The sequence below is a fragment of the Notamacropus eugenii genome, chromosome 5, assembly GCF_028372415.1.
Source record: "Notamacropus eugenii isolate mMacEug1 chromosome 5, mMacEug1.pri_v2, whole genome shotgun sequence".
In the NCBI taxonomy this organism is placed as follows: Eukaryota; Metazoa; Chordata; class Mammalia; order Diprotodontia; family Macropodidae; genus Notamacropus; species Notamacropus eugenii.
The window spans coordinates 39,065,056-39,079,124 of NC_092876.1; the positions used below are offsets into that span (position 1 = coordinate 39,065,056).

The 14,069-nt window shown below is 40.8% G+C and overlaps 1 protein-coding gene across 4 annotated transcripts in view; it reads left to right on the plus strand.

The window, feature by feature from the left end:
- Positions 1 to 14,069, plus strand: part of PRDM16 (PR/SET domain 16) — a 635,076-nt gene that overhangs the window by 319,124 nt on the left and 301,883 nt on the right. For all 4 annotated transcript variants that reach the window (XM_072608625.1, XM_072608629.1, XM_072608626.1 and 1 more), the window contains exon 3: positions 325 to 375. In XM_072608625.1, coding sequence (XP_072464726.1) covers positions 325 to 375 — 51 coding nt within the window. The remainder of the gene's footprint in view (positions 1 to 324; positions 376 to 14,069) is intronic.

Below are 14,069 nucleotides of genomic sequence, written 5' to 3' on the forward strand. Positions count from 1 at the left end.
CCAAGATCATGCAGGTAATCAGTGACAGAACCCATTCTTAATACTGGCAATGACTCTAGTGTTTTTTCTACAGAACCACACTAATTGTCTGGATACACAGAAAGGTTAAGTAACTTGTCCAGGTTCACAGAGCTAGTAGGGATCATCCCAAGTCCAGCATACAATCCACCTCACCACATTTCCCCTATAACAACCCTGGTGGAGGCTTGCCCTCCAGCCACAAAGCAAAACCTTTCCAAGATGGCATTCAAGGTCATTATGAGCCATGAGTCATTAAATCTCAAACTAATATTCTTTTTTGTCATTTTTTTTTTTTTTTTGCAGCAAGTGCTGACTGATTCTGATGTGGTGTCTCCAGAAGGCTGCATCAAAAAGGTAGGAGTTTTTCCTCTGATGTGTCACTGTATGGTACTGTACTGCCTGGGCTCTTGGTGGTTCTAGAATCTTGTGAGCCCCAGGCCTATATTTGTGCTGGACGTTAAGTCTAGCATATGGATGTTATGCGCATGTCCCAGGCAGATGGGATGCAGACAAGGGAAGCCTGACGTGCGTGTGGGTCAACAGAGCCAAAATGTGGATGTATTTATGGTACTTTCAGTTTGAGAAGCCAAGGGCACTGTGAGCAGGTAGGGGAGACATTTATTGTGTGACCCTGATTCATCCAAGTCAAAGAGGGGTTCTTTGAGAGGTGGTGACTATTAGATTATTTTATAATAATTATTGCTATTTTTATGTATAGATAATGGTCTATATTTCAATAGATCTGTCGATGATTCATATCCATCCATCTCTATAATATGCCTGTATTCATGTACCTAAATGTACCCTTCTGAGGGACCTGTAGCAACGGGGATAAACTTTTTACCTTCTTGTCTCCATATCTCATTTATATACATAGAACAACATATTTTAGTTTATAAACCTGTTTGCGTTAGATCTGCAAGCGCATTCAAGGGAATATATAAACATGCCTATATATGTGTGCATATATACCGAACATGAATAGATACATAAAATACTTCAGTTTATCAATTTATCTCCTTTAGAAATACAAGTTGCATTCAAAGGATTGTACATGTACATATAGACATACATGTCTATGTGTGTAAATGTACACGTATATAAACAAACATATATGTGTATATACACACATAAGTGCATTATGAATTTTTAATCACCCTCCAGTAACTTTAAAAACAAATGAGTGGGCATAGTCATCATTTGTGACTGGAAATTCAACAACAGGGTTGGCTAATGAGTTTTAATATAGGAAGAAGCCATCAGTTAAATAAAGCAGCTATTAAATTCAGAACCAAAGTTCCTATCCAGTAACTGGCCCTGTGCTTGGTACACTGTTAACCCACTACCACAGATTGACTTACGTGGACAGAGAGACATCCCTCTAATGGAAGGGATTGTGTAATAGCAACAGATGTTGAGTGGTTTTTGTAATTAAGTAGTAGGATAGACCTTTCATCCAGCTGTTATTCTATTTCATTAAGCAGGGAAGAGAGGGTTGTCTCTTATTTTGGATTTTCCTTTAAGGTAAAAATGTCAGGCTTCCTGTTGGTGTCTTTGGTTAAAAATATCCCCAGAATAAACCATAGCAAGTTTCATCCAGATAGTTCTTATCCAGATCCCCACTGGGAAGAGTAATATGGTCTTATTTGCATTAGTAGATTGACTTTTTGTAATCAAATTCCCATCAAGGGCTATTTTCTCAATGTGAGAATGACTATTGGATTTCTCCTGGTCAAAATGCATGCTTCAGAAATGCTGTCACATATTTTTGAGTTGGCAACGCTGTCATATATTTTGAATTCAGGCCGAGGACCTAATATAGGGATGTGGGAGCCATCTTATTCGCCATTTCTGAACTTTGAGAGTTAAAAGAAAACACTCTTAGGATTCTGCCAAATATGATGAAACCCTATCCCTGTCCGGCTCCGCAGCTAGCTGGAGACACAATCTTTAGACATATCTATCTTCAGTGGGGAGAACCAGTCTCCTCTTACGAGATTGATTCCAATAGGCCTTTATTTTGGAAATCAAGTTTCCCATTGGACTCAGTTTCTGACCATGCCGTGACCTTCTGAGGGACCTCTAGCAACGGGGATGAACTTTTTACCTTCTTATCTCCATAACTCATTTGGCAGTGTTCGTGCCTCAGTGGGGTCTTTTTGTCTGAGTAGACATGGGTGAGAAGGTGACCGAATAAGTTATTCTGATTCTCATAACCCATGTTTCAGAATGAAGTAAATCCTCCCAGTCCAATGAGCACTGAGGCCTTTTTTAAGCCCTTGAAATTATCAGGATTTCATCATAATACAAAATGAGCCAATCTCTCTCTCTCTCTCTCTCTCTCTCTCTCTCTCTCTCTCTCTCTCTCTCTCTCTCTCTCTCTTCTCTCTCTCTCTCTCTCTCTCTCTCTCTCTCTTTCTCTCTCTCTCTCTCTCGACCAAGACAGTAAGAATTATTAAATAAGTATTTTTTTTATTTTAAAAAATACACAATTTGACTGCTTTTTTACTTTCTTCTAGAAGGGGACCTAATTCTACACACTTTAAATGTACATCCACCCTTCCACCTCCAAACAAAATATTGACTTTCCTTACCCTTCACAGTCTAGAACAGAGCCATTCAGTCACTTGGAGCAAGGATCCACTCAGGGACATTATGTCGCTGAAGGGTATTGTCGTGAAGCAGTAGCAGGGGTTTATGAGGTGGCAAATTTATGGAGAAATGGGCAGTAGGGTTTTACAGCCAGGCTAAGAAAGGTCAGACCTGTAAGGTAAAGAGTTCAAGTCAAAATGTAATGGTTTGTGAAGAAACAGCTTTTCAACTCAAAAAAAAAAATTTCTAAGCATAAAATCAGGAAAAATTTTCTCCTCCTCCCCCCCTTGAATTTTATGGTAGTGGTTTATTTCTGAGAACATCGAGCATGTGAGGTTTTGTCCTCAGCTTTCCAAAAGCATAACCTGAAGAAATTGTTTTCTTGCAACAACAGAAAGGCACATTTGAGAACATCTCGGTGTCTCCTTCCTTGCTCTATACACAATCATAAATGCCTAGGGTACAGACAACTACTTCCAAGTAGTTGACTTGAAAGTCTGGCTGCCACTGAATTCAGGCCCTAGAGGAGTTGGGTCTGAATGAAGAACGTTCTTTCCTCCCATACCACCCGGCAATCAGGGCAGACGCTATTTTTAGGGACAATGAGCCAATGGAGTAGGAGATTTCAGAGACATGAAATGTAAATGTCTGAGGAAAACCAGGTGGCACAGTGGATAGAGCTCTTGACCTGAGTTCAAATTTAACCTCAGACACTTATTAGCTGTGCAAGCCTGGTAATTTGCTTGATCTATTTTGCTTCACTGCTAGGTAGTAGTAGTAGTAGTGGTGGTGGTAGTAGTAGTAGTAGCAGCAGTAGTAGTAGTAGTAAGTAGTAGTAGTGACATAACTAGGAATAGAACTCAGGTCTACTGATTATCGTTAGTCTAGAAATTTTTGTCTCCTCTAATTAATTTTTTAAGCAAAGAATTCCTTGCAACATTTCTTTTATAATTTTGAAAATGTCTTCTCAGGGTTTTCTTGAAGTAATACAAACTTATCTCCATGCCATCTTATATGTGGGGAGGAATGGCATGAAGTTAGCCTAATGTATGAAATTTAGGATTCAGGAAATCTAAAATCTCTCTTTACCCTTAGTATGACCTTGAGCAAGTCAGTCAAATTCTCTAGACTTCAGACATCATTCTGAAAAATGTGAAAAAGCAGTTCTCCACAGATTCTAATGAAGGTTTGCAGGGATAACTGAGGTCCATCCAGGAGCCTATTGATTGATAAATGAAACCATGATTAACAGAAAGTATCCATGAGTTTTTGTGAGAAAGTTTCTCTCATGAATGGGAAACATTAGGACTCTTCTATCATAAGATTGAGTATGTGCCATGGATTAGTGATGGATAGGTGGCATCCTCCAGTAGTATCTTTTAAATTTCAAGATATTTAGAGGTAGCTCTCCTCCCTCCCTCCTAGAAGCCCCCAGGATATTGGGTGGAACCCTTCACTTTTTGTGTCCTGGACAAGAATCATACAAGATAAAAAAGGTGTGGCTGAACTGGAATCTGTACCCTCGGAGGGATTGACTGAATCAATAAGATCATGAAGTAATTGACATATTCCTAGGATCTGTTTTTTTTTTAAACTGAATCTGTAAGAGAATCTCCCTCTACCAATGAGGATCAACACCTACTCTATCACTCAGAGTAACAGAGGTGGCTGGGGAAGTTGGAGGATATGACATTCATAAAGACAGCATGTCTGAGACAGGGCTTCAACCTAGGTCTTCATAACTAATCAGCCAGACTTCTAATCTACTACAAAACTAGAATTACCACATAGTAGTGATAGAGTTCTAGTTATAACAAAAAATTAGTAGAATTATAGCATGGCAGTTGTAATGACATAGAAGAATCATAGACTAGAGTTATCCTTTCCACATCATGGGGGTTAGGGGTGCAGCACCCTCACAATCAGGAAAATCCAAGTAAAAATTTTTGTTCTTCCCTTCATATCAGAGAAGAAGTTTGAATTATTATGCTGTTAAAAATGAAATCTGTTGATGTTTTACAATACTATAAATTTATTTTATCCTTTTCTGAATTTGAAAACTTTTTCCTGTGTCATCTGTTGGTCTTTGCATGTTGTTTTCAGCTTCTGCAAAACTCTCCCAAAATTCCCTTTTAATTTCTTATGCCAACTTGTGAAATATCGAAACCATGATAGAGCAAGAAACAATGTGTAAAGGATAAGCATACTAGCAAAACAGAGTGAGAACGTAGTCATAGGGCAGGTAGGTGACACCATAGTGGGTAGAGCACTGGCCCTGGAGCCAGAAAGACCTGAGTTCAAATCTGGCTTCACATACTTACTAGCTGTGTGACATTGGGCTAATCACTTCACCCTGTTTGCCTCTATTTCCTTATCTGCAAAATGAGCTGAAGACAGAAATGCAAACCACTCCAGTATCTTTGCCAAGGAAATCCCAGATGAAGAGTTGGACAGTACTGAAGAATAATAATTGTACTGTAGAATACGGTTATGAAGTCATGGCAGTAATAAAAGAGCAGACTATAGCTATGTATTCTTTAGTATTTCAAGGGTCACCAATTTCAACGATGTGAGTTGACTGCCATTGTTACCAAGAGAAATGTGTCTATGATGGAGTAGGTGTAATTGAGGGTTATGGTTGAAAAAAATAACAATAGATCCTTCAGCCCATGACCAGTACACTAATGAGCCCCTCTGACTATGACACTTTCTTGATTTCCCTTAATGCTAGTGCCTTCCCTTTGCCAGTTGTGTCCAATTTACCCTACCTATATCTTGTTTGTACACATTGTTTGGACATTTGTCTCTCCCAGTAGTCTATAAGCTCCTTGAGGGCACTGTCTTTTGCCTTTCTTTGTATCCCTGACACTGGGCACAGTAACCAGCACATAGGATGTGCTTAATAAATGCTCATTGATATGATTGAGAGAGACTTATCCTTAAATCAGATGACATAATCTATCTCAGATCCCAGATTCAGAGGTTTCCCAGTTTGGGTAGGATTCACCAATGTTATTATCTCACTACCACAGCACCACCCAGGTACAAAGCTTTGGAAGAGGCAATGGAAGGCCAAGGTATTTCCCCTCTCTAAGCCTCAATTTCCTCATCTGTAAATTCAGAGTCAGTCAACAAGCTGTTATTAAGCACTTACTATATACTAGGTACTGTGATAAATGCTAGGGATAAAAATAAAGCCAAATACATAGTTCCTGTCCTCAGTGGAGCTCATGGGTTGGACTAAAGAATGGCCTTTATAGCTTCTTCCAGCTCTAGACCTATCATCCTATAAAATATGAAGTTATTTAGATTATATATTATTCTGATATATAATGATAGTACACATGTTGCATAATTCTATTTTTATATTGTATATTTTTATTATTTGAATTTTAATATTTGGGTTAGAAAAGAATTTAGAGGATAAAAAACAAAGCTGATGCCAGTAAGGAAGGGTGAGGAGAAATGCCAGACTATTTCTGAAAACTTCTAGCCGCCCAGCCCCCTGCCTATCAATCATCGGTGACTTCATTCTTTCTTTCCAAGGGGCACCAGGGTTGGGGGGGGGGGGGAGGGCGGTGGAAGGAAGGCGGGTTGGCCTCTGCCTCTCTGCCTCCTCTCTCCCTCCCTGCAGCTCCTGCAAGTAACTGCAAAGTAACCCAAGCTCAACAGCTCTCTGATTTGGCCTTATGGGAGAGCTGAAGGATGGAAAGTCTCTGGCCCGATTGGAAATGTTCTCATTTCCCCCTGCATGATGTCTTCTGTGGGATAACCTGGAGTGTCTTTAGCTTTTCCTTAAAAGTCACTTTGGATGAATGTCAGGGATTCAGGCTGGGGAGGGCTGGGGGTGGGGGGTGGCAGAGAGAAGGAAGGCCTTTACAAAAACCCTTCTTCAGGATGTACGAGTTTTTCTGAGTGTGGTGACAGGAGACCTCAGGGACTTTTCTCTTCAGTAGACTCTCTATTTAGTCTCTGTTTACTTAGAGGGAATAGCCTAGGGGCTACTGGAGAGAAAACATCTGTGGGAGATAATCTATAGAGTTATCTATCCATCACTCTTGTCCACTCTGTCTCCCTTGAGAGTAAGCTGAGAAACTTGTAATGAAAAGAGCTGGTGAAGAGGCTTCAGGGACAAATAAAAAAGACATGTTAAGGGCCAGCTAAAAATGGATAGACGGCATCATTAAGGCTCAATAGCCCTCTTATCAAAATCCAATAGGATAGACATTTGGCAAAAGGCTGTAAATTTATTCTTTGACTCTCTCCAGAGCTAGAATTTTATCTGTTAACATGAATATCCTGCACAGAGGGAGATAATATCACAGAAAGAAAGTTAGATTCAGTCTCTGGGTTGATATGAAAGGGTGGAAGGAAGGAAGGGGGGGGAGAAAAAACACGTCAAACAGTCTTTCTCTTTGTCCAATTTTTGTTTATTTTCTTTTTACGGCTTGAAATGTAAGGAAGTGTTAATACAGTATGACTAGGGAGAAAATGAAAAGCAAAGCTGATTTTTTTCTCCTCCTGCCCTCCCTCCCCTTAAAAATAAATAACCATGAATTTGCTCTCATAGACCTAAGACTGTGGGGGTGAACAGAAAAGAAAGGGGACCCCACTGGGGCTTCCCAAACCTTGGTTCTTATTAGAGCATTGCCCCAAGGCAGCATCAAGACCGCTAAAATGCAATGCTCAGGAGGAGAGTCCCAAATAAATTAGAGCTAATAAAGTTGTATGCTTGAGAGAGAGAGAGAGAGAGAGAGAGAGAGAGAGAGAGAGATGGATAGACTCATAAATCTATCCAAGTTTATTATGATGTACAAAATGCTACAGGTCATAAAGTCATCTGATTCTTGCACCAGGCTTTGTCAAAACTGGATGATTGGTTCATAATTATGATAATTTGTGAAATGATTATTTGGATATTATAACCATAGCTTGTCCCACTGGGCTGTTGTGAAGACATTTTCTATAGTCTGGACCATCAGAAATGGCCTCTGGTAATGGGGGATGTCGAAAGGTCTCCGAGGGCCTCTCCCAATGGGATGGCTGGAGCTTGATAAAGGATGGCTCCAAGGAGCCAGAAATCAGACTTCAATAAGCAGGCAGGAAGGTATCAAGAGAAGACGGAGGGAACTGCTAACTGTCTTTTGTGAAGCAATTACTTGGGGGAGGCCACACACCCTGAGGCCTAACCAGGGTCTATCATCATACCAGACACCACACACACACACACACACACACACACACACACACACACACACACACACACACTCACGGACTGACTTTAAGATTTAACTTGAGCTGTTTAGAGAGCAAGGAGTCCTTGTAATACCTGGCTTCCTGAACTGAACCTTAGTTAGGGTTATTGGGCAGGGGGGGAGGGGCGAGGGGGAGCTTTTTCTTATTAAAAGTGGAACTTGACTCTGTGTGTGTGTGTGAGTGTGTGTTAGATGAGGGAGAGTGAGGAAACAAGAAAACCTAATCATATTGTAGAAAAGAAGCTAGAACTGGAGTCTGTATCTCCGTTAAATCAGCAGGAAGAGATTTGGCTCAATAGTCAAAGGATCTGGGTTCAATTTTTGGCTCTGACTTTCAAACCACGACTTCTTTCATAGGTCCAGCCCAGGATCTCCTTCTCCTGTTCTAACATACTGGTTTAATGAACCATGATGTTCCCTTGACTTCCTCTAACACACTCACACACACACACGTACACCAAACTCAAAACTCTTCCTACCTGGGTGATTTCTATCTTTCAAGGCTTCAATTTCCTCATTTGTCAAATGAAAGTTTATACTAGATGAATTCTAAAGGTTCCTTTAGGTTCCAAATCTAGCATTGATTCACATAACAGCTGTATCCTTTCAAGTGGTGGCAATGGCAAGCAACTGGAGAGAAATTGGACAAGAACTGGGGTGGGAATTATACTATTTCCCCATTAACGATGTCTGAGGGTTAAAGAGCTCTGTTTTTCATGATCTATAATATGTATGATATAGGGGAAAGAACGCTGGTTCTGGGGTCAGAAAACCTGGATTCGAATCCTGCCTATAATGCTTGCTAATTGTGTGCCTCTGAGAGAGTCACTTTTATTTTCCCCTGGGTCTTAATTCCTTCCTAGTTAGATAAATGAGTTGTACAAAATGACCTGTGATATTTTGTAGGAGTAGAGAGTGCTGAAGATCAGAAACTTTTGTCCAATGATCGGATGCCAGACTGGGTTCTCAGTGTCCCAGTACCTACAACACATTGTAAACCTCCTTAGCAATGAGAGAGGGTTCTGCAACCATTCCCAACCCCTAGTGGACAAAGGAAGAAACCCTTCAGTCATAAGCTTGAGTTCTTTAGCTCAATGGTGAGAAACTCCTCTATTTGGTTCATTTAGTTATTTCCTTCTGTTGTCTCCCCCACACACACCTTCCCCCACCACCAACTTCCCCCAGATCGTGGCTCTCTGGGCTCACCAAACTTGTCACTGGAATTGGCAAGAGAGATCCTTAATATTCACGATCCAGTCCTCCTGGGGTCTCTTTCATCGATCCAGCCATTTCTTAGAAGGCTCTAATTTGCTTGTTATTTCAGTTATGTCTTTATGAAATCAAAGTATACTTAGCTGCTGCAAACAGAGGCAGCCCCGAGTTGGTTTTGATAATCTTTGGCTGAATAGGCTTGCTTCATTCCAGTAAGCCTCGGACAAAGGGCCGGACAGTTGGGGGAGAGGGCCTTTTTTTTTTTTTTTTTTTTTTACAACATGTCTCTCTTGCCATTGTGAGCCAGCTGCTAATAAAAGAACCAGGAGTCCATTAATTCAGTGAATGAACATAGAGTAAAGTCAGTCCCCTCTCGAGAACAATAATAAGGGAGGTCAGCTCTGGTTGCCATGGAAACTAAGTACTCCTAAGAAGTTTGCATCCTTGATTTTGCTGAATCAAAGCCCCCAAAGTGAAGAGGGGCCAATGCATCGAGAGCTAGGACCGGAAAGTCAGAAAGTCCAACCTTGACTGGGCCAACTCTGCCCCCCACCCTCAACTGATTTTTTTTTTTGATAGCTGCCTTTGATGGGTTTTCCTCTGGTTTGCCCTTTGGCATTATTGACAGGTTGCTGTTTCTTCCTCCTCCTATCTTCCACTCAACCCTTCCTCAGCCCTGCCCCGCATCAGCCTATTTAGGGGCGTGTGGGGGAACCTGTTGACATATGCTTATCTGAAGAGTCTTTCTTTGGAGGCCCTCGGGAGCATAAATCAGAGGACGATGCCCTATCGAGGGCTGCCACCACCCAGATGAACTCTAAACTTGCCTGCAGCCAGCAGTGCCTGAACTTGGCACTGTGGGATGAGTTTCAGTTCTCAATATTGTCAATATCCCTGACTGATAAGGTTGATTAATGACACATTAGTGTGTCCCTGATCTGGGAGTTATGGCCAATCCAAGACTAGGTGACGACTTCCGGGTTTCATTAGGTGACCTTTTATCATTCTCTCCCCCACCCCCCAACACCTCCCTTCTAAATGAAGTTCATTCTCCACCCCCCACTCCCCCTTCCTTTATCTAAGTTTTCATTAAACCAGTTTTAAACCACCAGATTAGTCCAGGGAGCAAGGAAACTAATTAATTTTCTTCTCATTAATTTATAACCTGCTGCTTCTGTTGTCATCTTTAAATGATCTGCATGTCCAAGGGCCCGATTCCTGTTCTGAAGCTGCTTTTGGGGGTCACTGAAGGGAGACCCCTTTGGGAAAAAAGACTCTAGACGACTCCTCCTCACAGGATTTTTGCTTCTAAGTTAACCACTCTGAAATTCCTCCTGAAAGGAAAAGAGATTTGGAAAATGCTCACCCCCTTAATTTTTAAATTTTGATTTGTTTGATTCTTGAGCAAAAGAAAAAAGAAAAAAAGAACATGGAGGGGATGTTTCTCACCCTCTCTGAGAAAAGCGGCCAGACCAGCTTATAAAATATATCTGGGAGGGTGGGGGAGGGGGAGGATGACTAGGAGGCAGGGCAGCAGCCTCCAGTTAGTTTAAGAATGCCAGAATGCCCTGGGGGACCCCAGACTGCCCCTGCCAGCCGGCCCCTGTCAGAGCCAGGGCCTGTCCTGTCTGGAGCCCCAAATCAGCTTTAGGAAGGTCATGTGAAAGAAAATCCTCAATCATGAGGAAGCCCTTGCCCTCCTGGCCCCACTGACATTTTCTGACAAAGCTGGAATCAGAAAAGCAGACAAAACATCCCCAGTTTGGAAGTGGTAGCCTCTGAGATGTTAACCTCGAAGGTAAACAAATGGACCTTGACTTCCCCCTCCCCTGGTGTCTAAGTCCCACAGGGAGGGGAGCAGGTACCCTGGGATCAGATCAGAAAGGTTACACAAATTCCACCAGAACACTCAGAGCCCAACTGATCAGTTCAACAAAGTAAATTCAACAAGCATTTATTAGATGCCTACTGTATTCAAGGTGCTGGGGGTACACCGGCAAAAAATAAGGGAATCCTCCGTCTTCAAGGATCTTACATTCTGCCTATCATATGCAGACAAGTAGATACAAATAAAGACAAAGTAATTTAAAAAAAAATTAAGGAGACAGCTAACAACTTGGGAGATTGTGTAGGTGGTTAACGTTTAACCTGAACTTTGAAGAAAATTAAGAAATTCTAAGAGGAAGAAGTGAAGAGGGGGGGCAGATGGAAGCCAGATTGTGGAAAGATTTAAATACCAGGCTGAAGAGTTTGTATCTTATAAAAAGAGGCAATCGCTTACCGTTTATTGATATTACTCCAGAAAAGGGGAACAAGGTCAAATATGGGGTTTAGAAACTGCCATTTGGCATCTATGCATTGGCAAATGCAGGGACAGAAAGCCCAAAGGACATTTAGGAGACAGTAGTCTGAGTGTCAGATCAGGACTTGACCTAAATTAGAAGCTCTGTGAGTGGGAAGGAGGAGATAAATGGTAGAGATGCTTTGGGGATAGAAATGACAAGATCTGATAACTTGGTAACTGTATAGATCTTTGTAGACGGAATAGAAGAGAACAGAATAGAAAGAGAATGGGAAACCATAGGATAATCCATTTAGAACTGAAAGGAGCCTTAGGAACCATTTACTAGTTTAACCCCTTTATTTTATGGAGAATAAAAACCAAAATACAGAGAGGTTCCCCAACGCCATGCAGCCAGTTTGAAGCAAAGGGAAAATTTGAACCCAGGTCTTTTGAATCCCAACCCAGTGCCCTTTTGACTTCAGAGGGAAATACTTGCTCTTAAAATAAAGCAGGATTTTAAAAATAAACAGGCTCCCGGCACTCCCCAATGTGTGAGGCTCTCCAGCTACTAATGATTTCCACAGTCTCTCTCTATGAGTGCTGTTAAGGAAGATGACATCAAGCCGGACGGCTCTCTTAGCCAGAATTAAGTTCTGAAGCAGGATTTATTGTGTACATAACTGGCGTTATAAAAGCCAGATGGGAGAGCCAATAAAATCTCCAATCTTCAGGTGTGTGCGAGATGGAGTTAATTAAGTTGGGCAGCGCTATTAGGAGGAGGAGAAATATATCAGTTAAGGAGCCCATTTAGCATTTTCAGCCTTAAAACACACACAAACACACACACACACACACACACACACACACACACACGCACGAGTCACAGATCCATATGGTCATTGTATTGGGTGTCAGAAACAAGTCAGGAATTAGCTCCTGATCTGGGTAGCCTTCATTAAATTCCCATGGCAAACTGTGATTATCATCATTTTAAAAGCTGAAATATAGACTCCTGTTCATTTTAGTCTAAATGTGTGGGAGTGCTGATATTTTCCCCCAAGACTTAAAAGTTTCTGTGTGTGTGTGTGTGTGTGTATGTGTTTTACCCTTTCAGATTACAGTGATATAATGGAAAGAGGACTGGCCTTGGAATCTTGTGACCTGAGTTTAACTAGAAGTATTGAGGTGCAGGGGAAAAATCCCTAGATTAGAGCTTTATGAGCCAGAATATGAATCAGGCTTTGTTGACTAATACCTGTGTGATCTTGGGCAAGTCAACCTTTTCGGCGCCTCAGTTTCCTCCTTTGTAAAATGAGACAGTGGGATCTATGTGGTCTCTAAATTTCCTTTCATCTCATTCTCTCTCTCTCTCTCTCTCTCTCTCTCTCTCTCTCTCTCTCTCTCTCTCTCCTCTCATATATAACAGAATTATGTATATATTTATAATATATAGAAAGGATTTTATATATATTTTATAGATAACCCTATTACATGTATATGTATAGACATATATATATGTATAGATAGATGGATGGATGGATAGAAGATAGATACAGACAGACAGACAGACAGACAGACAGATAGATAGATAGATAGATAGATAGATAGATAGATAGATAGATAGATAGAAAGATAGATAGATAGATAAATTCCTAACTAGGCGACCATGGGCAAACTATCTTTTCTCTCACGGTCTCAATTTCCCTTCTTTAAAAGGGAGATCATGACCCAAACTCTTTCCTCATAGAATCATAGGGTGCCAGAGGTCATCTAGTCTAACCCTCTCATTTTATAATTGAGTAAACTGAGTCCTAGAGACACTAAGTGACCTACTTGCTCAGGATAATACAGTGAATGAGAGGCAGGATTTTTAACTCAGGTCTTCTTGGGCTTTGTAAACGTTGAAAGTTTATAAGGGATGTGGGGTGGGGGGGTAATCAATGTCACTTAATCCCTTGCCTTAAGGAATTTGTACAGACTAATAAATACAATCAGGGGTTGCTCATTTGATACATGTTTTGAATGGTATATTTGGAGATGGCTTTGCTGTATCTTGTCTTTGGCTTTATCCCAAGCACTCCTTGCCTCTAATTTGGCATTCCAAGTCGAATGCCAAATTTCCACCCATCCTTGAAGTGATCTCTTAAATCCAAGTTCATAGGATCATAGATTCATTCAACAAACATTTAATTAAGAGATTTATCAGTGTCGAGTGTTGGTGTTGGAGATACAAGAACAAAAAAATGTCCCTGCCCTCAACTAGTTTACATTCTGCAGGAGGAAAGAATAGGCTCACAGATAAGTCAATACAAAATATTTGTAGAGTAAATAACAAATAGTTTCAGGGAGAGTTAGTTTTAAAACTATGAGAGACCTTACAGGTCATCACCACCTGTGTTAAACTCAGATAGAAACAAGATTCCTGCCAGCTTCATGCTGGGAAGACCACAAATTAACATTATCTATGTTATGTTGCATTTTTTATTCATTTTAGTTAAATATTTCTCAAATACATTTTAATCTAGTTCAAGGAACTCTAGAGGTTTGCAGATTTGACCTCTCTAATCTAGTCAACTTCCTTCATTTTGTTTATTCCTTTAAAGTTTAGATGATGCCTTTAGTTTTTTGTGTGTGCTTTTCTGATGTGTTGCCAACACACACAAGAATCTCCCCTGAAACAAACTAAATCAATTGAAGCAAAACTA